The sequence below is a fragment of the Diplotaxodon limnothrissa genome, linkage group LG4, assembly GCF_057381915.1.
Source record: "Diplotaxodon limnothrissa isolate DT_005_m linkage group LG4, D_limnothrissa_male_GT1.1, whole genome shotgun sequence".
Lineage (NCBI taxonomy): Eukaryota > Metazoa > Chordata > Actinopteri > Cichliformes > Cichlidae > Diplotaxodon > Diplotaxodon limnothrissa.
The window spans coordinates 24,490,916-24,513,322 of NC_140599.1; the positions used below are offsets into that span (position 1 = coordinate 24,490,916).

Sequence of the window (22,407 nt, forward strand, 5' to 3'; positions counted from 1 at the left end):
CAAAGTTAGTTAATGTCAACATTTATTTATTTTCTTAGCATTGTACTGTATTCAATTCAAATTAAACTTACTGAATAAAATAACTTTGAGTTCCTTGCTGCATTCATAAGACTCATTAAACTTCATTTTGCACTCGGCCGTCACATTCCAGTCTGACACTGGCACTAAGTGGGAGATAAACATTTCTTCATCTTCAGTGTCAGAGCTTTCATTCCCGACTCTCCAGTATAGTCCGTAATGATCGCCCAGTCTGGTGGTACAGTTTACAATTACAGGAATTCCTCCATATTCTGCAATAATCTCAGGTGGATCTGTCTTCAACTCTGTTGTGCATATGCTGTCAGCATCTATGAATAGACAAGAATAATGTTTTTATTGGACTTTTATTAGCTCTATAGCCCTATAGACTGTATACCCCCTTGAACTGAAGCTGAAAGTCTGCATTTTTGTCATATCTTGACTGTTCAGAGGCAAAACTATGTCTTTGTTCAACAAATTATGGGCCCAACTGCACATTCAAGAAAAAGACACACCCAAAAAGAGAGCAACATGGGGAACCAAATGAGCCTACCAGTTGCTGTGTAGTTGTTATTAAGGCAGAACAGGTGCTAACTGATTAAAGCTGCTAAAAAGCTGATTTGTCTTTATTTATAAATGTATTCAAATGCTGTCTGTTATTTAAAAACAGTTATTCTAATAAACTCAAACATTATAAATAAATGCAATCCTGTGAAAATGAAAATTCCCACAGGATTCTGCGCATTAATGTTGAAAAACAAAGTGCATCCTCACTGCTCCTATAGGGTTTCAGAGGGTATGTAGCAGCCAGGCTGTACTAATGAAATGCACTATTAATTGATCATCCTTTCAGGCGTGGACGTCCACGCATGACTCTGGATTTTCTACTTAAACATTTTAGTTTAACATTTAGTTTTGTTTATTATATTATTACCATATATTTTCTGATTAGTTTGGTCTCTATTCTTCTCATTTAGATTATTCTATTCTAGTTTTAGTTCATTTGCAGTGGTTATTTCCCTACATTCCTTTGTTCTCTTTGTCAAGTCAGCTTTTCTGTTCCCACGATGTTCCCGTATTTGCTTACTTCCTGTTTTATTTTGTTAGTCCCTCATCTGGCATTCACTGTGTTTTGTTTTACTTCCCTTGTCTTGTCTCCTGTGATTAGCTAGCTTGTCTTTCCCTAGTGTTTCCCATTGTTCCAATGACCTTATATGTATTTATAGCCTTTGTCTCCCCTCAGTTATTCATCCTGTTCTACTGTTTATCCGCCTGTGTGGTTTGTTGGAGTCTGTTTTCTGTCAGTCTTGTGAATTTACTGCCTCGGGTCGAAATAAAAGTTAGTTTTCAGTTTGTTTAAACCTTCTCAAAATCTGCACCTGGGTCCAAATTCTATGTAAATCCTGACCGTCAGACCGTACAATGGTCGAAACAACACACAACAAAACGATAGTTTAAAATAATTACTACAAGTCACTACTGCTAAGGTTTGTTTTGAAAGCTACTGAACCATGTAACCAAAAAGAAATATGTTTTTCACAAGTCCACATAGAGTCATGAAAACTTAAAAGGGGAGTATTTCATGAAACATGATCTTATTATTAGTTTTAGCTTTTGCAGTTACCATCACTAATAACATTCCAGTATCAAAACTGATCACACCATCAAGACACTAAAAGTTAAAAACCTAATTTTTATTCCTAACAATTCAATGAAATAGTTTTTCCCATACACACAGAGTTCTTGCAGAGCATCATTATTACTCACTGCACAGTGAAAAGAGGAGGATGAGAATGCTCAGCATCCTGACAGGCAGCATGCTTGGACAGCATGCAGAAGGAATGAGGTGAATGGAGCAGTGTTTCAGGAGCATCCAGAGACTATCCAGCTTCAGGACCTGGGTTAAATGAACGTCAGCTCGATGCAGATTCTACTTATGATGACCGACTAAAAGTTTCACAGGCAGAAAAAAAAACTAGAGAGGAAATTTAACGCCCTTGTGTACAGGAAACTCTGTGAAACCCAAAATACAAAACCACATCTGCAGCCAGCCCTTTGTGGAGTAACGGTTGCTTATAGGTTGTCCTCCTCCCATATTTTATGTAATTTTTTAATGTAGTCTTTCACAAAGTGTTTTTTGTTTCTCTCCCCTGTTTTTTTGTCCAAATGGGAGTGAAAAATTATGCAATTTAAAAAAAAAAAATGTTGAGGAATACAAATTCTTTTAGGAAGTTGCACGACCGACAGCAGATTTCTCAAGTTAGTCAATATTAGTCATCATCCGGTTATTCATTTCATGCACATGTCACAGACTAGGTTAATTTTAAAATATCCTTTTTATTAAACGTAGAGTTACAAATAGAGTTTGTTTTATTCTTTCTGCACATATGTGAAGATCATCCACATGTCTTTCCTTTGCACATGTCCATAAGATAACCTTGTTATTTGGGTTTGATCATCATGCAAACCCGTTTAAGGGAGTACGATCCTCCATGGAACTCTGCCCAGTAAACGCCATCCTGGTACCGGCTTCGATAGTGTCCACCACGATACCACACACCATTCAGATTGGAGTGGGCACACATGTGATACCACCAGCCTCCCTTCTGATAATGAGCACAGTTACCTGATGACACAACAGAAGAAAATGAAGATGTTAAAAGGGAAATGTCACTATACAGCAGATAGCAATCAGGTAGGACCAGGGGAAGAGCAGACCGCCATAGCTGTCTTTGTCTCGATCCAAAGTGGTAAAGGCCTTGTTGCTGTGCCAGGAGAGGGAGTCCCCTGCATTGCCGTGATATAGTCCCAACCGCAGTCGATACCAGTCGCTCTCTGGTTCCACATAGAAGCTGTCATACTCAGCAAACACCTGCCGGCCACGCCAGTCTTCCAGGGCCACCCGCAACTTATACTGAGCCTGTTTGGTCAACCAGTACAGGTTTTCCAGACCAAGCCAGTACTCTCCATCTAGGTTCCCAAAGCCTTGCTGTAAAACATGATTAACCAGGTTTAATCACTCTAAGTTGCACAAATTCATCATGGCAACACTTAGACAGCAGATCTCCAGAGTAAGCGATGTCTAGTAGATTTATTAGCTCTTAAGAGCATACGTGCACACCTCCAGGATCTGTTTTAATCAAGTTTGTGGTATGTTTTCACTTATTACTTTTTATCTATTGATAATATCAAGCCCTTTCTCCTTATTAATACTAATTAGCGTTGCACTGTTGCCTCATGATCAAGACGGGCCTGGGTTCAATCTGGGGCCTTTCTATGTGGAGTTTGCATGTTCTCTGGGAACTCCAGGTTCCACCCAGAGTCCAAAGACATGCAGTCAGTGAGGTTAGGTTAACTGATTTAAAATTGCCCATAGATGTGAATGTGTGTGAATGGTTGTATGTCTCTCATCCTATGACATCTGAGATAGGCTCCAGCTCCCCCGCAACCCTGAATTGGATAAGTGCAAGAAGATGGATGGATAAGTAAAATGAGTGTAGCCTTTGTCATGTTTCATTTCTGTTGCATCCAGTTCGGAAGAGTTTGAGTTTCATTTGTTTAGTTAAGATCACTGCTCACTCACTTATTATAAAGCTGGTATTTACTCACTAATTTTATTAGACGAATGTAAAGATGCAAAGTTCTTCTCTTTTAAGCCTGAGAGACAGTGAGACTTCATTTATTTCAAAATGATCCCAGACATTTTATCTAGAGTTTTTCATTTTGGCTTTAAAGTTTTGCAGCTGTTACTGATTTTAATTTGATGATATTCTTTATGTGCATTTTTTTTAAAACAACATAGGTTTTAAGTGATTTTTAAGTGGAAGTAAATTTGTATTTGTAACACTCTTAGGTTCACAATGAAATACTTGATTGTGTTTAATTAAATTGCTAGTTTCAGACTTATACCTTATACTGTTCCCAGTCTCTAAAGAAGTTGATTGACCCATCTTGTCTCCTCTGGATGACCGTCCACCCTCCCTGAGCTTGACTCTGTTCACACCAGGCCTGCAGGAGTCGGTTGGAACTCTGCGGCCGGAGCAAATAGATCCCACTGGTAGTTTCACCTGATTCCAACACATGCTGACAGTCCCGCCATGGCCCTGAGTGAAGGGAAAATACAAGCAAGGTGACTAATAAAAGCAACATGCAATTATAGTGATGTAATATTACAACATATAACATTTTTTAGTATTAAGTACGAACATGGAAGATATCTTTAGAGGTCTTTTATGGCTTTAAAAAAAATATAGGACACTGGAAAACCCAACAGGAAGCTTCTAACAGAGGGTTTTGAAATTCAGTTTGGACATCAGGAAAATCACAGATCTTATTATTTCTCTTCCAGCACATATTCAGTGTCTCATGCCACACTGGTAAGATAGACACAGGAATGTGCACAAACAACAATGTATACAAAGAAGAGAGACTCCCACACCAAGTGATAAGCCCTAATGGTCTGTCATGACTTGAACTCTCTCTCTCTTTCTCATTACACACTGGAGGAAGTGTTGAGTTACACAGATGTTTCATCCTTTTGGGTTCTGCAGCTCATATTCTCTGGTTTGTAATTGCAAGTTCAAAAGGGAAGTGTTATAAAAAGTTCAAAAACTGTTCTGTGCATGTCTTCATTAGAAAGTGTTTTGTGCTGTGACAAGAGCTGCTGTTTTCAGAAGCTGAGGTTCCCAGGGTGGACAGATAATAGCAGGTCACTGACTCCAACAGCCACTAGTGCTTATCTAAGCAGTTAAATAAATCTGACAGGAGATAGACATATATATAAACACCAAATAACTCTAATCAGGTGCTACTATAAACCATGTTTTCAACTCCATCTTTGAAGAAGCCGAGATGTTGTTCAAAATGTAAATAAAACGATAGAAAGATTTGTCAAGATGCATAAAGTAAGTGCTTTCTACGATGACAGAGCGCTCAACCATCAAGCTTCATTGATACAGTCACACACACACACATTCACTACTACATTACACGCAGGAAGGTTCACTTCCTTTCTGGGCCAAGATTATTTCAGTGAAAACAGAAATTGTGTTTGATATGGGTGTTGTACCCTCGACACAGAAGAAGAGAGGAACCATCTGGTTTGTTATCAGTGCATGGTTAAAAGACCACTATCTGTCATAGCATGGGTGACTTGCATATCTGTGGAGGCACAATTAATGCTGGGAAAACCTTTTTTAGACCTACAGCAGTTGGTCTCATCAATTCCCAAATATGGCGTTGTTAACTCAAGGAGAGATGTAATGTGGGGTAAACATGACCCTGTGCCAACATAAACATTTTTCCCACATTTGATGTGTTTTCTTTGAACTATATTCAGTAGAATTCATGTTTAATATTGTGTTGAAGTGAAGAATTACTCCGAGTTTTATTTACATCTAACACAGCATTCAAACTTTTTTGGAAACAAGCTTGCATATTGACCTACCTGGAGTTTTTGTGACAGGAAAGCTAAAGAAGGAAGGGTCTGTAGGACTGCTGGTGGTAGTGGGGGGATGGAAAGGACCTCCCCCTGTTTGAGCTTGCTCTAATGGGAGAGCACTTTGGTCCCGTTGAACATCATTGGTCATTTGGTTGGTTTCAGAACTGTAATTCAGATGCACATTTGACTGGCTTTTGGGTGGTTCAGTAACGACCTGTTCAGACAAAAAAAAAAAAAAAAAACAATCCAAAAAATATTCTGAGTCCTTTTTTATAAATCTTGTATAAATAGGCAGATGTAAGATTTGTTTTTTTGCCCCTACCTGAGGGGACTGGGCAGAGTCCCTGCACTGGCACTTCTTCTCCAAACGGGCAATAAACTGGTTGTGTGAACTCATCATAGAGGTGAGGGCTCCATATTTCTTCTCCAGCTCCCTGTAATCCCTGGACACCTGCAGTGCCTGAGATGTCCAACCATTCACAGCATAAGGATACATTTGACAATGATGAGTATAACATCTAGTTCCGCTGCTCTAGACTCACCTGTGCTGTCGCATTTAGCAGAAGGTTCTCCACCTTTTGCTGCTCCAAGGCCTGATCTTTCTTGTTTATAACTTCATGTAGCAGCTGAGCATAGAGCTGGCTGATGCGAGAATTCATACTGCTGCTCTCTTTGCGCAAGGCCCTTACTTCAATGGCAAGGGCCCCTTCCTGCTCCAGTTGGCTTCTTAGCTTCTCTAGTAGTTCCTGCTGTCGTTTGAGCTCTGCCCATAAGGCTGACACTTCTGAATGGTTGGTAGGAGCAGGCTGCGTGTTCAGACACAGCGCCCCAGTCAATTTCTGCTGAGGCACTATGAAGGTGTAAGAGCACCGGCCTGTTTTTGTTTCTGAAGAACGTGATGAACCTTTGTTGTCATCCTGGGATCCCTCCTTCTGTCCGCCAACTTCTGGCACGTTCACACAAAGTGTAAGAAAAAGAGGCAGAACTACTGTCAGTGCCTTCTCCATGAATCTGTAACAATCCTGAGGACACACAAAAAGCAATAGTTTCTCATCAGGTAATTAGCACTTTAATACACAGACATACACTTTGCATGTTAGTAAATAAGTATCTGGTGAATCTTGACTTTTCACCAGATGTTTCCTTACAAAGACAGAGTATGCGCATTTTCTTGAGTTTAGCAGGTCAACACAGAAGGGACAAAGGTCAACACAAACCAGTCAGAATCAACACTTCTCCATCTCAGGGTCAACAGTACAGTAAGCTCCACACCCAGATACAACAGCCATGGTCAACACCGTAACCAAGGCAAACAGACCAACACAGATGTACAGCTCTTCCACAAAACAACAACATGAGACCCATCGCATTGTGTTATGTAGCTTTCTCAGTTGCTGTGGGTAAGAATGAGACAATTTCTTCTGTCAGAGATGATAAAAAAAAACATGCACCATAATGATTTAACTATGTGAAGATTAATGTAGCTATAAACAGCGCAAGTGTATTCAAGTCTACCTGAAAGTAGATATAATTAAACATTGTGACCATGCATAACTTACTGTGCCAGCTGGTTAGACAGTTTTTGGTGTTTTTGTTGCAGCTCCCAGGACAAAATCGCAGAAAAGTAGACATCAAATGTTAAGACATAAACAGTGATATCAAAAAAAAAATCTTCCTCTAAATCAAAAGCTGTTAATGATCTTAATAAAATGTTGAACTAAAACTGATGGCAGAAAACAAAAAGACTGATAACTACACAACTGCTGCTTTGTCTCTAGAGTTTCTGTCTCAGGCAGACAACTAATTACAAACTCCTGCCTCCCAGAACTGGTTGTTTAGCTGGGTGCAGGAATCTAGGGTGTCTCCTCCCTCTGTCATTAACCCACAACCCTGCTGTCAACTCTATCCTGCTGTAGCACCTTATCAGTGTGGCATGATTATTTTTGAAATACATTGCCTCTTTTTTCTGATGCACATTTGGCTTGTTTTCTGTGGCCTAATTTTATGAAAGCATAAAAAAGACCACTGCAGCATTAGGGCCTTATATTGGGACTCATATTCTCTAGTGTGACTTCAACAAACAGACAGTGCTGGGAATGTAGTGAAGTGATAGTAATGATACCAGTCTAGGAAAAGACTGTTGCCTCTTTATGCCACAAAGACTAGAATAAAGGCTGCACCTGTACTTCAGCCTTCTTTGTGACTGCAGTGGCGCTTCAAAAATGGTTGTATCCTGTATGTAAAGGTTTCGTCCTGTATGTAACCATGCTTATTCAGTGAGTCTGTTTTGTTGCCAAGACGGTGACTCTCAAATTAAAAGTGGATTGGTCTGCTGCTCTAAATGCCATTACAGCTCTTTATACTGCTGCAGGTGCTTGTTCGGGAAATTCTGGGTCCCATCACATTCTGTGAAAAGTAAAGCTTCACACTCATCAGCTTTTTATGATTTTCATAAATTAACCCACTAGACTGAGTGATGCTGGAGGACCAATATATATGTATATATGTATGTATGTATATATATATATATATACATACATACATACATACATACATACATACATACATACATACATATATATTGGTCCTCCAGCATCACTCAGTCTAGTGGGTTAATTGCAGCAGATTATGCACTTTGTTATAATAATAATAAGTTGTGATGGTCTGAGTTGCCTTTTACATGACAGCAGTGGCTCTGAGATAGTTCTTTGCTACTGCATCATCTTTATGGGAAAATCAGCAATACTGAAAAACAGTAAAGATAGTCACAGTCACACAGTGCTGAGGTCAAAGTGTGAACAGAAACCACACCTAAAACGCTGTCTCTATTTCTACTTTCAGATCAGCTTACAGTATTGCACTGGGTCACACCCAAGCTCTGATCACACATTTTTTTTCATTATGGTTTTCTCTATACTGCCAAAACAAATAAACACTTTTTTTTCTTATGTCAGAGAGACAAAGACTTTACGCTCTCATTAACGTCATGATGCTACATTTAGAGTATTGGTTTTCTATCAAAAATTGTATAATTAAACTGTTGAACTTCAAATAAGCCAATGTTTGCCCATAGAATGAATATAATGAATATAGCCGTTTTCTTTGTGTGTGTGTGTGTGTGTGTGTGTGTGTGTGTGTGTGTGTGTGTGTGTGTGTGTGTGTGTGTGTGAGTGTGTGTGAGTTTGAGGCCTTGCAAATTGCAGAAAGAAATGAGGAGTGGCTCAAGACTTTTCCATAATACTGTGTTCTTGTTTATTGAGTGTATATTGAATTTCGTCTTGATGCATTCTCAATCATCCAGGAAAGTAAATCTCCAAAAGTTGATTCTGTTCATCTGGACGTAGCGTTTTGTGTTTCATCACTCATCCAAATTCAAATTCAAATTCAAATTTTATTTGTCACGTACACAGTCATACACAGTACGATATGTAGTGAAATGCTTGGATAACTGCTTGTGACCTAAAGAAAACAAAAAAGGAAAAGGCTATGAATAAGATAGGAAATAAATATGAAAAATTAAAAAGGGTAAATTTAACTAAGAAGGAATAAAATATAAATTAAGGTTAAAAATGAAATAACTGTACAACACAAATTAGAATGAAGGGTAAATTTAACTGGGAAGGAATAAGATAAAATATATAAATTAAAGTTGAAAATAAAATAACTGTACAACAAAATACACAATATAGAACTATATAAGAATGTATGAAGAAATCTAAATATAAATAAATATATACACAATAACAGCAGCTGTACAAGTATTAACCGGAAATGAAGAATATAGTGACCAGTGTTGTGCAAAAAAACAATGTTTTTGCACACATTGTTTTTTTGCACAACACTGGTCACTATAATGTCCAGAAAGTCCAGTGTGTGTGTAAGAACCATATGTGTGGGTCAGTACTGTGTGGTGGTGTGATTGAGAGACCGTATCGCCTGCGGGAAGAAGCTCCTCCTCAGTCTCTCTGTGTTGGTCTTCAGGGAGCGGAATCGCTTTCCTGACCTCAACAGAGAGAACAGTCTGTTGTTGGGATGGCTGAGGTCCTTCACGATCTTCCTGGCCTTGGTCCAGCACCGCCTGCTGTAGATTGAGTGCAGGTCAGGGAGCTCGGAGCGGATGGTGCGCTCAGCTGACCGCACAACCCTCTGTAGAGCTCGTCTGTCCTGCATGGTGCTGTTCCCGAACCAGGTTAAGATGTTTCCCGCCAGGATGCTCTCTATGGTGCACGAGTAAAAGTTCCTGAGCACCTTGGAGGGCAGTTGGAAGTCTCTCAAGCGTCTGAGGTGGTAGAGACGCTGACGGGCCTTTTTCACCACGGTGTTGATGTGACAGGACCATGACAGGTCCTGCGTGATGTGAACTCCGAGGTATTTGAAGCTGTCCACTCTCTCCACTGGGCACTCGTTGATGACGGGGGTCTGGTAGTTCCTCTCCTGCTTAGTGCTGAAGTCCACTATCAGCTCCTTTGTCTTACTGACGTTTAGAAGGAGGTTGTTCCTCTGGCACCAGTTCTCCGGATTCCTAATCTCCTTCAGGTAGGCCGTCTCGTGACATCTTCAGTCTCAGCTGACTGCAGGTTTCCCCAAATCTTATAAACAGTATATTTGCATAATGACTGAAACCAGCCCACTTCAGTGGTTTGGGGAAACCTGCAGTCAGCTGAGACTGAAGATGTCACTTGGATGAGCGATGAAACACAAAACGCTACGTCCAGATGAACAGAATCAACTTTTTGAGATGTATATTGAATTAAATAGATAGAATTAGAATATGTTACTTGTGTTACTTTATTTTTCTTTTATTATTATTCCAAAATTCATAGAAAGGGAGGGGGTCGATTACCATCTTTCAAAGAGATGCAGCCGTCTCAGCTGTCTACGGCCATCCAGCGGTTACTATGATGAACTGCAATTGGAAAAAACAAAGTAGCGTACACCGGCTAGGAACTATCGAAGACACGAGAAATACGGACTTATTAGCCTGTGACACACACTAGAAAAGCAGAGTAGAGCCATGTGGGTGGCGTCACGTTAACTTCAGTTTGGACTAACTGTTGGTTAATATCGTCAAAAAATGAGCTTGATCGTTCTTGGTAGCTTAAGTATAGTATAGCGATAGTTTTTGTGAGTGTGTTTTTGTTCCCATTACACTCTTGCGCTCTGTTTCGAGCTGAATTATGGGGAAATCAAAGGTAAGTACCGGCCTGTGCTAAAAAATTAGCCGATGTGGATTGAAATGCTGCTATTAAAGAGGCTATTTAATCATTGTTAGTTTGCGAAAAACCAAACTGTTACTTTTATTAAATGGAAACGCTGTTGGGTTGTAGTTAGCGATGAGTATGAAAATGTGTGTGGTTTGTAAAGCTAGTTGTGTCGTGAGACCCTTTCACGTTAGCCTTCTTTTCACTAAACTTAAAGCTAAACGTGAGACCAGCAACAGTCAGTAATTGACCCCTTTGCTAATATGTGTTTATCGCCCTCAACAGACCCGGAATCAGAAGAAAGACCGATTACAGGCCAACCATGAGGCCGAGGAGACTTACTCGGCTGTGCCCCACACTTTGGTGTTTCACCGGGGCCAGGTTGGAAAAAACGTGGGTCAGCTCATTATCGATATCCGAAAAGTCATGGAGCCCTACACCGCAGTCTCTCTCAAGGTCCCTTCTTTGAGTTCTTTAGGCAACTATTGTATTGATTTATTCATATTTTATTTCTGCAGACTGTGCGTGAAATCGTTTTACTTTTTTACCAAAAAAAAAAACAGGTTAGGAAGAAGAATGTGCTCAAAGACTTTGTTGCGATAGCAGGACCACTGGGAGTGACGCACTTCAACATCTTCAGCAAAACGCCCACCAGTATCAACATGGTAAGATGACCTTAGAGTATTGATTGACTGAGGCCTATAATTTACCTCTAAATGTGCTTGGTGTCAGAGCTAAAGTAGTTAAGTCATTTGAAAATAGCGAAATATTAGACCTTTTTTAATTTTTACATTTTATATTGTTTAATATTAGCAAGCACCTGGCTTCCTGTCACATCAAGTTGAGAATCCTTATATTAGACTGTAAACAAATGCATTTGCAACTGTATGTCAAATCTGTGGCTCTGTTATAAATCTAATCAAACATTCTTCTTACAGAGAGTTGCTCGTCTTCCCAAAGGTCCCATGCTTCATTTCCAGGTCACCAAGGTAAATAATTTAAACTGTGCATGCAAAATAAAACTAAATCAAATGAGTCATGGGTTCATGACATTTTAAAATGTGATTAATAAATGTTTTTCAAAGTAAACGCACTGATGTGCCCAAACTACCAAAGTTGCGATTTCTTTCTTGATCGTTCTATTCCTTACTTTTACAAAGTTGTTTTTTTGTTTTGTTTTTTTTCCAGTACTGTCTTATCAAAGATGTCGTTTCATCTCTGAAGAAGCACAGGATGCACGAGGAGCAGTTCAAGTATCATCCGCTGCTCATCCTTAATAACTTTGGACAAGATGGCATGCATATCAAACTTATGGCCACCATGTTCCAAAACATGTTTCCTTCCATAAATGTGCACAAGGTGGGTTTTACCACTAAAGCTACTGCAATATTTTTTCCTTGGGTGACTCGAGGTTTAAAACCTCATTGATATGATGAAAGTATAGTCTTCTGAGTTTATGTGAAGATTTATCAAAAGTAAACGCTTTCTGATCTCTCTGTTGATCCATTCAGCTTTGTGATTGCCTAACCCTGACTTCCACTCAAGAGGAATGTTTCGTTCTGTTTCTTATGTTTTAGATAAGCCTCAACACCATCAAGAGGTGTGTCCTGTTAAGCTACAATTCCGAATCAGAGGAAATTGAATTCCGGCATTAGTAAGTAAAAATTGGCTATTCTTTATCATTTTAAGTTGCTTATAAACATCAGGTCACAACGCTTTTGAATCTATACATCTGCGCACACATCACAGATGATGCGCTGTTAAGGAACGTACACGAAACTAGTTCCAGTTACTTAAACCTACATTCAACAACAATCCTGTGAAATTCGGGCTCAGATGATGACAGACCTTGACTTGACTGTTCAGTGATCTATGTCCAAAGTAAACGCACTGATGAGCCCCCACAGGATAAAAACATTTGTTTGTTTGTTTTTACTCTGTTTACTGATTACACATTGAAATTGACCAATATGTTGTTCCCACCCTGCAGCAGCCTCAAGGTTGTCCCTGTGGGAGTGAGCCGTGGAGTCAAGAAGCTGATGCAGGAGAGGTTCCCTGATATGAACAAGTTTGAGGATATCAGTGAGCTGCTGATGAAGTAAGGTTCTTTTTCAGGTACAATTGCTGTAGCCTCGAGGATTAAAAGGGGCTCGGATTTGTAGCCGTTGGTGAGCTGGAGTTTTGTCTAATGAAATGTTCTTTGTAACCATTCTCAGGGGGGCAAACCTCTCAGAAAGTGAAGCTGAGCAAGATGAGGAGCACAACGTTACCGAACTTCCACAGGTCTACTCTGGAAGAGGCAACATGGCGTCCCAGCAGAGTGCCGTCCGCTTGACCGAAGTGCGTACGCGCACAAAGTTGATTTATTTTTTTTATTTTTTTTTTCCCTAAATAGTGTTTGAGTGGTGCTGAAAATTTCATTGTGCTGTTCTCAGATTGGTCCTCGCATGACTCTGCGGTTAATGAAGATTCAAGAAGGGATGGGCGAGGGGAACGTCATATATCACTCCATGAGTAAGCGCATCCTTTTCCTAATTTTTTCTTTAGCATACGCAGGGGTGTACATGATGAAAAAAACTGTATGAATTCTATGATTTCTCTCTAAAAAAAAAAAAAGTAAACGCTTACTGATACACCCTGAACTTGCAGAATTTTATTTATCGTTTGGAAGCTGGCAAAAACTGTTCTTAACCAGGAATTATTTGTACAATCCTTGTAGTCTCCAAGACGGAGGAAGAAATCCAGGAGATCCTGAAGAGGAAGGAGGCAAAGATAAAAGAAAAGGAGGAACGCCGGAAAAAGCAGGAGCAGAACATCGCTCAGAAGACAGAGAAAAAAGAAGAGCACAGGTAATTTGGCTTTCAAATGTTTTGACTTTCCTTTTTTTGTATCCATTTTTTGATGCGGTTTATGACAAACTGTGTCTCCATTTCTTTCTCACAGGAAAAAGAGCCTGGAAGGCATTAAGAAGAAACGTGCCGAAGCTGAAGAGGACAGTGAGGTGGAGGATCCAGGGGCTCAGGACGGTCAGGGAGCTGATGCTGAGTCTGATGACGAGGCAGAGTACTACAGACAGGCCGTAGGAGAGGAGCCAGAAGAAGGTGACTGTAGCTCATTTACTTAACACTTTTAGTTCACTGGGGTCTTTTTAAGTATTAACAGATGTTTTCCATGTAGGCATGTTTCCGAGTGGAAAGAAGAAGAGGAGGAGTTCAGAAAAATCTCATGGACCTGCCAAGAAGAGGAAGTTGTCCCCTGGTCAATCTTTAAAAGACAGAGGTTCCAAATCACCAGGAGGACAGCATAGAAACCAAACAGGGAAAAAACAACAGAAAGAAGGATGGAAGAAATCCAGGGATGGGGAAAAATCATTTGGGAAGAAAATGAAGCCTACAGGAAAGGCTTTTGGAGAAAAGAGAGCTGGAGAGCAGGATAGATTTGGTGGGAAAAGGAGAAATGGGGACAGACCATTCAAGTCTAAAAGTCAGAAAGGCAAAATGGGCTTTAATAAGAGTGCAGGAGGAAGAAAGCAAGGCTTCAAACAGAGGAAGGGAAAAGGCTGACCTTCAGTACTTCCTTTTAAACTGGACTTGGAGAAATTTTCTGTTTCCAACAGGAAACGTGGAAAAGTTATTTAACTGGTGAATGCTTTATCTGCAAGTGACGCCTGTGAGAGTTTCCTGTTAGCATTTATATTTGTCACCAGAAAACCGACCTCTTTCTGTTATGCAAAGATCTTTGAATTTCAAACTGTATTTGTTCTGTAAATAAATTGACTCCCAGTTTGTCTCTTTTTAATCGATCTTTTGTTTTACTAAACTTTAAGTAACTGCAAAGAGATACAAAGTTGGAAGAAAGCAGCCAGCAACTATTAGTATCTCTTCCTGAGTTGCTGTCCGAGCATGATGTCATGGAAACACTGTTACAGATGAGGGAAAGCTAAATGAAAAATAACCGCATTACATGAGCACCTTTTGATACCAGTTTAAAATGAAATGAAATATTAAGACTTTTAATGAAAAGTTCATGTCACCTATTGTTTTTGACACATTATTGAAAGCAAAATATGTTGATCTTTCTGAAAATAAAGTATCTGAGAAAAAGATGTTTAAGTATGATAAATGAAGATTCAAGTGTTTAAGGATCATAAAAATGAACTTGACCTTTAATAGTCCTTTTTACTATATTTAATAACTGCTATGACACATTTTCTAAGCTTTCATGTACAGTTCTGAACATTTGACACCTACAAATATTGATGTGAAATCGAGAGTTGCATTGAGGATAAGAAAAAGGGAAGTAGTATATTGCCAATCATAGCCAAACAAGTAATAATAAGCAAAGCAGCTCCCTCAGTGCATGTTGGCCCAGCACCACAAAAGGACGATGTTGGCTAGTTTTTTAAAATTCCTGGTCAGCAATTGACTTTTTGTTTTTACTCTATGTGATATGGAATAGATTACATTTGTTATAATGTGAATATATATATGTATAAATGATCCTCCCAAATTTAGACTAATGGCAGATGAAGGGAAAGATTAAAAAACAAAACAAATGTGGATGGAAGCTTTGCTACAACATACCTAATCTGTCCTGTGACTATTACAGATGCTTGACGTTGGCGTCGTGCTTTTCCTTCTTCTAGTTGTGAAATAAAGACAAAGGGTATGAGGAAGTTGCTTCTATGCTCATGCGTGCGTTCCGCTTCTCGCTCACTTCTATCACCGACAGAGATAAGAATGGTACTTGAGAAGTGTTTCATATTTTTCCTATCTATCACGCAGGACTTAACTTTCAAGTCATAACGCACTATTCGTCACCCTTTCGGTAAGAGAAAAAAAGAATTCATTACTAAATATAATCTCTGTTTTAGCTGTAACACTTTTAAACTTTTAGATAGTGAAAAGCGGTTTCTATAAATAGCTTCAATAACTTCCTTTTCTACAAAAATATAAATTTGTGCCAGAATAATTGTTGTTTTATTAGATAATGAAATTTAATGCATTAATATACTTTGATTTGCAGGGCTTGGACAGTTCTAACAGTGTACCTAAAAGCAAATTAAAAGCATGCTGTCTAACTTCTCTAAATGTGAGAAGTTTCAAACAGGCGCCCTGCCTGTGGTGTATGGAGTTGAGTTTGTCGTGGCTCTGGCTGGAAATCTGTTCGCCCTGTGGCTGCTGGTCGTCAAAGAGAGAAGAAACTGGCACACCGGTGTTGTTCTGTCATGCAACTTAGCCATCAGCGACCTGCTGTACGTCCTCACCCTGCCGTTGTTAATCGTCTACTACTCAAAGGACAAGCACTGGATGTTCGGCGACGCTGTGTGCAAGCTGGAAAAGTTTCTTTTCACATGCAACTTATATGTGAGCATCTTCTTCATCATGGCGATAAGCGTGAATCGATGCGTGGCCCTCGCTTGTCCATTTTTCACCCGCTCCTATATAACGCCTGGCCACGCCAAGGTCACCAGTATAGTCATATGGGTCATCGTTGGAGTCATTTCCAGTCCGGTGTTGAAATTTGCATCTGTTTGCTCAGATGGGTCTAATAACAAAATTCAGTGCGTGTCCTTCTGCAACGAGACTGAACACCCTCACTATGTTTACAAATTTTTCCTCTCTATGTTTGGGTGTCTGTTTCCCTTCCTGGTTACTTTCACTTCTTACTGTGTGGTGATTTGGGTAGTTTGGAAGAATGTTAACATAACCCCTCTTGAGAAACGCAAAGTCGCCCTGTTAGTCGCATCAGTGCTTGTGCTGTATGCCATTTCTTTCGTGCCTTATCATTTCTTTCAGATTTATCACTTGCATCTAAGATTATTGCATCCGGACAACACTGTCTGTTGGATCTATGATATGTACCAAGTGTCAAAGGGACTGGCAACTGTGAACATGTGTATCCATCCGGTCCTTTACATGGCTGTGTTTGACAGTATGAGAGTAGCATGTTGTGGAAAAAGCTCAGAAGACAACATCGGGGGGTGATGAGCTGTTGCTCTTGTTGTGGTTTTTGTGTACAGTCTAACACATGCAATGCAATGCATATAGCACTTGCTTGACTTTCTTGTAGCTATCTTATTTCAAAGTGTTACTAGTCTCTATTATGACTTTTCTAAAACACTTTCATTGTGTTTCTTTTGGTTAATTTCCTGTTGGCCTAGTTCAGCAATAAAAATTATACTGAATCAGTTATTTCTTTTCATTTTGTTTGCAAGGAGCCAGCCTTTCTTATATTTTTAAGTGCTCCTGAGCAATAGTTCTCTATGGTTTCACAAATTTTCAGTCCAGTCCTTGCATCTGATCACATCACCTGAAAAACGTTTTGTTTTTGTGTTTGTTTGTTTGTTTAACCATTTTATACTGACATATGAATCATTCAAGCATTAACAAAGTCCTCTATGGCAAAGGATGAACCCGAGTTGTGTCTACAAATAACAGACAACATAGCAAAGAACCAATTTTTAAATGTATCTTTTAATTTTTTGTTGCTAGCAGCTTGTCAGAAAAATATTTTAACTTATTCAAAGTACTTTAGTTGAATCTATGAAAATTCCCAAAGATAAATAAAATATTTTTTGCATCAACAACATGATTCCCAACGGGATATTAGTCAAGTGCAGTGTGTCCTTCAAAAAATCTAAGGAAACTGAACAAGTGCAGAACAAAAGAAGAAGTGATGGGTCTGAAAAAATCAAGCTGTGTATGGCAAATGATCAGTCCTGACACCTCGCCTGAGATATGCATCTGGCCCTTGAGCAGATCTAACATTTCTTTGACCTATGCATCTCAGAATTTTCGGTTGTCTGCAGGAGAGACTGCACCCAATTGGACAAGAAACCAACTTCTTTTAAAATGCTTTACTACAATTGACAACATGTTAAATCAAGTCAACATGCCAGCTTCTAAAGTTGACCGACCATCATCTACAGACATCTACCACTTGAGTGAGACAGGCTGCAGTGGTGCAACCTCTGTCCAAAAGATTTGTAAAGGTGCAATCTCCAGAAATACCTTATGTTCCTTGACTTGAATGCAGACCAACAGTGCTTTGAAGAATACTGCTAGAAATAAAGGTTTTCTAATGCCCCAAAATTTGCTCTTGAATGTGCTTCTTTTCCACTATCAAACATGCGAGGAAGGTTTGAAAGAATCCAGAATATTATTTAATTTTCACTAATCTAGTTTTGTGTAGTAGAAGTCCCTTTAAAAATGTAGTTGGTCGAATTGAAAAATAAAAATCGTTGTTATTGTTGCTCTTAAAAAAACTTTTTAAATTAAATTTCATGTTCATGTAAATTGCATGTTCGTGTCTTTGTTTGTTTGTTTTTAAACCCCTAAGATCTCAGATATTGCTTTCTGTTAAAAACTTAATTTTACATTTGCGTAGAATTTTCCAGATTATTATCAACCCCGATGTTTAATTTGGTTTGGTTTTAGACAATGAGTTCTGCGCTCTTATTTTGAAGCAAAAAAAAAAAGGGATTACACTATACTTTTATTGTGAAGTGGTAGGAAGTGCGTACAGTAGCGACGCCGCTCGACTCATACTGCTCCGGTCCTAAAGTGAAGCTAGCAGTGAGGATGCCGTCGAGTGAATACGACGAGTAAGTTCTGTTTGTTTCATTTCATACTGTGAAGTCTTTATTGAGCTCAAAATAACGTGGCATTTTCGCATCTGTCTTTCAGCTCCAAGCCCAGCTGGGCTGATCAAGTTGAGGAGGAAGGAGATGAAGGTAAAGAGCCTATTATCAGCTTTAGCTAATGCTAACACATCTGCTGTAGTCCAGTGACTCAAGACGGAGGCCGGCTAGGCGGTTTCCACTTCCACGTGGTTGTTAGGCGTAAACGTAGAGCTAAAAATGTGTTTACCTGAGACATTTGGGTTGTCTAATTATGCAAAAGCTGGAGTGATATATTCGTGTGACTGACATGGATGGACGATTTATTGATGAAAAGAGTTACCGATATATGCTGAGGCCTGTAACAGTGACGTAAGCAGGGTCTCTCAGTACTAACATGAGTGCAGCTATCAGCTAGCAGGCTACGCTAGCAACACAGCTGTGTTAGAAGTAGGGTTTCAGCGCCACGGGTAATCAAAAGTCAATAAGTGTCTTATTGCAAATAAGAACACCCGAGTGTGAAATCCAATTCAGAACTGGATATTTGATCAAAAGATGAGCCTTGATGGTGCTTTCATTGAGAGTTTGATTGAATACGTGGGAAGCGAAGCTCTTCAGAAACGGGGCGTGAAAAACAATCGTTTTTCTAGCAGTTTCAAGGACTAAACTGAATGTTTTCTTCACAGGCACACTGCCATCCCCCAAGGAGACCATCAAAGGAAATATTAAAACTGTCACGGAATATAAAATAGATGATGATGGAAAGAAGTACAAGGTAATAAAACGTTTATTATGTCGTTTTTACAAGACTCATTATACAAAGTCTTATCTTCATTATATTTAAATGGTTAAAAATGCATCTATCATTGCATTTGTAGACCAATAGAGTTATAAGAATGGATGCAGTGATTGCATTACTTTTGTTAAGGAGATATAGATACTGTCTGTAGTGCTGTAGGACAAGTAGTTTTTTCTCCCACTCATTGATCCTTTGCTAAGCATGGGTGTCGCCCATGTAGTAATTGCAGTCTAAAACAGGGCTCTGGAGGAGCATGAAAAAAATGGCTGCACAAAAAAGTGCAGGAAAAACGGTTGTTACTGATATAACTGCAGTTCTGTAACGGAGTGTGATAAGGTTTATCATCGATTGTGTAAGGTTATCAGGCTTTAGTCTGTGGTGTCCATGGTCAACCCTGGGCTGCACCTCTGAAACCCTGTGGCACATGATGGGTTGTACAATTTATTTTGAGCATTAGAACTTCATAAGCTATGAGTAATATATGTTAAAAAGCAATTACAGGCACATTTAAAACATAGATACAGAGTAAAACCCATTCTTGTTTTCCATCTACTAGATTCTAAATTTACAAACTTCTCAATTGACATGTTATACAGCAAAGTTACAGATGTAGTCATTAAATGGTTTTTAATATTTCTTTTATTGATACCAGATGCCCTCTAGAGGTCATAGTTTCATCTGAAAGCTTCGAGTAAGACTGCATTTTTCAAGATTTGTATAGATTTTATTAGAGGCGCATTAGTTCAGGGTGGCTGCGGTAAAGCAGGTCATCTACTAACTGGAAGGTTGGTTGTTCGGTTCCTTGCTGCTCCAGTCTGCATGCCAAACTATACTTGGGCGAGACACTGAACCTGATGCTTTCATTGAAGTGTTAATGTTAGATAGAAAGCAAGGTAGAAAAAATGCTTTTGTTAATTGGTGAATGAGACATGTTGCATAAAGCCTGAATAGAGTAGATGACTGCTAAATGAGAACCAGTCCTTTTAACATAACCTTCTTAAATATTTGCACTTGCTGTATACAAAGAAACTTGTTTGTAATATTATTAATTAATATTAATATTGATTTATATGTTGTTGATTTTGTTTCTTTGTCCTCTAGATTGTGCGAACCTTTAAGATTGAGACAAGGAAAGCCTCAAAAGCTGTTGCCAGAAGAAAGGTCTGTCTTTAAATTAAATAAAAGTAAACCTTTTTCCACTTTATCCATGAGCAAAATAGTAAACTCTGTGTCAAACATTATCCCGCACTCATTTCAGAACTGGAAGAAATTTGGTAACTCTGAGTATGATGCACCAGGTCCTAATGTTGCCACCACTACCGTCAGTGATGATGTCTTCATGACTTTCATCTCCAGCAAAGAGGTGAGAGTCTTGCTTTTTTGTGTTGCTGCTTTTGTTTACTGTTCTAATAAAAAAAAAAGTTAACTATGGTGTAGCTTTGCCTTTTTACTTGATGTATCTTTTTCATTTTGTAGGACTTAAATGCCCAAGACCAGGATGAAGATCCGATGAACAAACTGAAAGGACAGAAGATCGTGTCTTGTCGTATTTGCAAAGGTGATCACTGGACTACACGCTGTCCGTACAAGGACACCCTGGGCCCAATGCAGAAGGAGCTGGCTGAACAGCTCGGGCTTTCTACTGGAGACAAGGATAAGCCTGCTGGTTCAGGTATCATGAACATACCATTCATATAGTCAAATTTTTGCTGTCAGATGTTCTGTTGCGGTTTGGTGTTCCTAAAGTTATCATGACTAATGTTGCATGCTTTTCCTTTCACCAGCGGAGCCAGAGCCTGCACAGCCTGCACAGAGCAAGACCGGGAAGTATGTTCCTCCGAGCCTGAGGGATGGAGGCACCAGAAGAGGGGAGTCCATGCAGCCTAACCGCAGAGGTGGGTGCACATTGTCTGCTTATACTATTCACACCCGTTATTCTTTGAGAAATTGCCATAGGCATTATAAAACATGGATGTAACTTCCAGGTCAGAAAAATGAAGCCAGTGCAGCAATGCAGCCATCTGGTGGCTTTCTATTGTGTTGCCACCAGATGGCGATAGAAATGCAGGGTTTCAAAAAGACTTCCAGTCCTATAGAAGTTTAGAGGGAAAGGCTTTCTTAGTTTATGGGCTCTCACTTATTTTTTTTCACTTTTTTGGAAGTCTTAGTAATGCTATGTTTCAAAAGGGAAGATGAAATTGTATGCTCAATGGCTAATGAGTTGTCAGTCAAAAATACATTACACTGAGCTTGCAGTGTTACAGTCACACCCAGCCTCCCAAATTGCGTCCAGTTTTTGCAACCGAGATAGCAACAGTGGAAATGCTAAACTTCAGGGCTTCAAAACAGATCTTTAGAAACTAGTGGATGGTGTAATGGTAGTGGTATTATGGTTGATACTGCCTGCACAGCCTCAAGTATTGTTCAATAGAAACACTGTTTGTTTTTGACAGCTGATGACAATGCTACCATTCGTGTCACCAACCTGTCTGAGGACACCCGTGAGACAGACTTGCAGGAGCTCTTCAGACCATTTGGCTCAATCTCAAGGATCTATTTGGCCAAGGACAAGAACACGGGACAGTCGAAGGTCAGTTATAAAGCGAACATTTGATTTAATAAAGTGTCAGCAACAATTTCTTAACAAACCTCTTTCCAAGACGGTGTAGCTGATAAATTGACTACAGTGTTTAGTTTTCTGTTCGTAAGAAAATACACAAACATGTTGTCCGTCAAGTGTTCCAGTGAAAGTGAAAATTGAGTGCTTGACTTTATTATTGTCGTTTTTGTATATATTTTTTTAAGTATCAGCTGCTGAGTGTGGGTGCGTTTTCTTTTCCTTTTTTAAAAAACTGTTGACATTGAACTGAAACTGAGCATGGTTCAGTAATCTCATCCTGTTTCCAACAGGGATTTGCCTTTATCAGTTTCCACCGTCGGGAGGATGCAGCAAGAGCCATCGCAGGAGTGTCAGGATTTGGATATGATCATCTTATTCTCAATGTTGAATGGGCCAAGTAAGTTCAGTCTGTCAGTTTTGTCAATGTACTTGTCATAATGTTGTATAATCTTGTCGCTGACTAAATTTCACTCTCTTTGCAGACCGTCAAACAACTGAGGAATTCAGTGTAAATCCCAGGAAGATTCCATATTTTATTGTCATGGTAAAATATGGCTGTTACCGTAATAAAGAGAGTAGTTGTAAATGTCTTTGTCATTATTTCTTTTCTTTAATGCATTTTCTGTCTAGGCTTTATCCTGAATTAAACCTTTACGTCTTCGACATCAGACAAACACTACATTGATTTTCTTGATTTGGAGACGTGAA

At 39.3% G+C, this 22,407-nt stretch overlaps 5 protein-coding genes across 5 annotated transcripts in view; 3 read left to right on the forward strand and 2 right to left on the reverse strand.

The window, feature by feature from the left end:
- Positions 1–1,891, reverse strand: part of LOC146633905 (hemicentin-1) — a 47,068-nt gene extending 45,177 nt beyond the window's left edge. The window contains exons 1-2 of the mRNA XM_085351893.1: positions 1,786–1,891; positions 72–347 (exon numbers count right to left, since the gene is read on the reverse strand). Of these exons, the coding sequence (XP_085208019.1) occupies positions 72–347; positions 1,786–1,891 (382 nt within the window). The remainder of the gene's footprint in view (positions 1–71; positions 348–1,785) is intronic.
- A 466-nt stretch (positions 1,892–2,357) lies between these two features.
- Positions 2,358–7,267, reverse strand: angptl6 (angiopoietin-like 6). Its single transcript, XM_085352622.1, has 7 exons — positions 7,018–7,267; positions 6,001–6,480; positions 5,781–5,918; positions 5,465–5,672; positions 3,928–4,121; positions 2,737–3,007; positions 2,358–2,644 (listed from the first exon to the last, which is right to left on the reverse strand). The coding sequence occupies exons 2-7, from the start codon at positions 6,463–6,465 to the stop codon at positions 2,460–2,462; spliced, it is 1,461 nt and encodes a 486-aa protein (XP_085208748.1). The 5' UTR covers positions 6,466–6,480; positions 7,018–7,267; the 3' UTR covers positions 2,358–2,459.
- Positions 7,268–10,454: 3,187 nt separating this feature from the next.
- On the forward strand, positions 10,455–14,461 carry ppan (peter pan homolog). Its single transcript, XM_085352623.1, has 12 exons — positions 10,455–10,650; positions 10,945–11,115; positions 11,223–11,324; positions 11,598–11,648; positions 11,848–12,018; positions 12,237–12,313; positions 12,650–12,757; positions 12,876–12,999; positions 13,095–13,173; positions 13,379–13,508; positions 13,603–13,760; positions 13,837–14,461. The coding sequence occupies exons 1-12, from the start codon at positions 10,636–10,638 to the stop codon at positions 14,220–14,222; spliced, it is 1,572 nt and encodes a 523-aa protein (XP_085208749.1). The 5' UTR covers positions 10,455–10,635; the 3' UTR covers positions 14,223–14,461.
- Positions 14,462–15,728: 1,267 nt separating this feature from the next.
- p2ry11 (purinergic receptor P2Y11) lies at positions 15,729–16,646 on the forward strand. Its single transcript, XM_085352624.1, has one exon. The coding sequence runs from the start codon at positions 15,729–15,731 to the stop codon at positions 16,644–16,646; it is 918 nt and encodes a 305-aa protein (XP_085208750.1).
- A 1,554-nt stretch (positions 16,647–18,200) lies between these two features.
- eif3g (eukaryotic translation initiation factor 3, subunit G) lies at positions 18,201–22,275 on the forward strand. Its single transcript, XM_085352625.1, has 10 exons — positions 18,201–18,265; positions 18,348–18,394; positions 18,967–19,055; positions 20,181–20,240; positions 20,338–20,442; positions 20,556–20,751; positions 20,864–20,974; positions 21,533–21,669; positions 21,990–22,096; positions 22,182–22,275. Exons 1-10 carry the CDS (start codon positions 18,243–18,245, stop codon positions 22,195–22,197), a joined length of 891 nt encoding a protein of 296 aa, XP_085208751.1. The 5' UTR covers positions 18,201–18,242; the 3' UTR covers positions 22,198–22,275.
- The last annotated feature ends 132 nt before the right edge of the window (positions 22,276–22,407 follow it).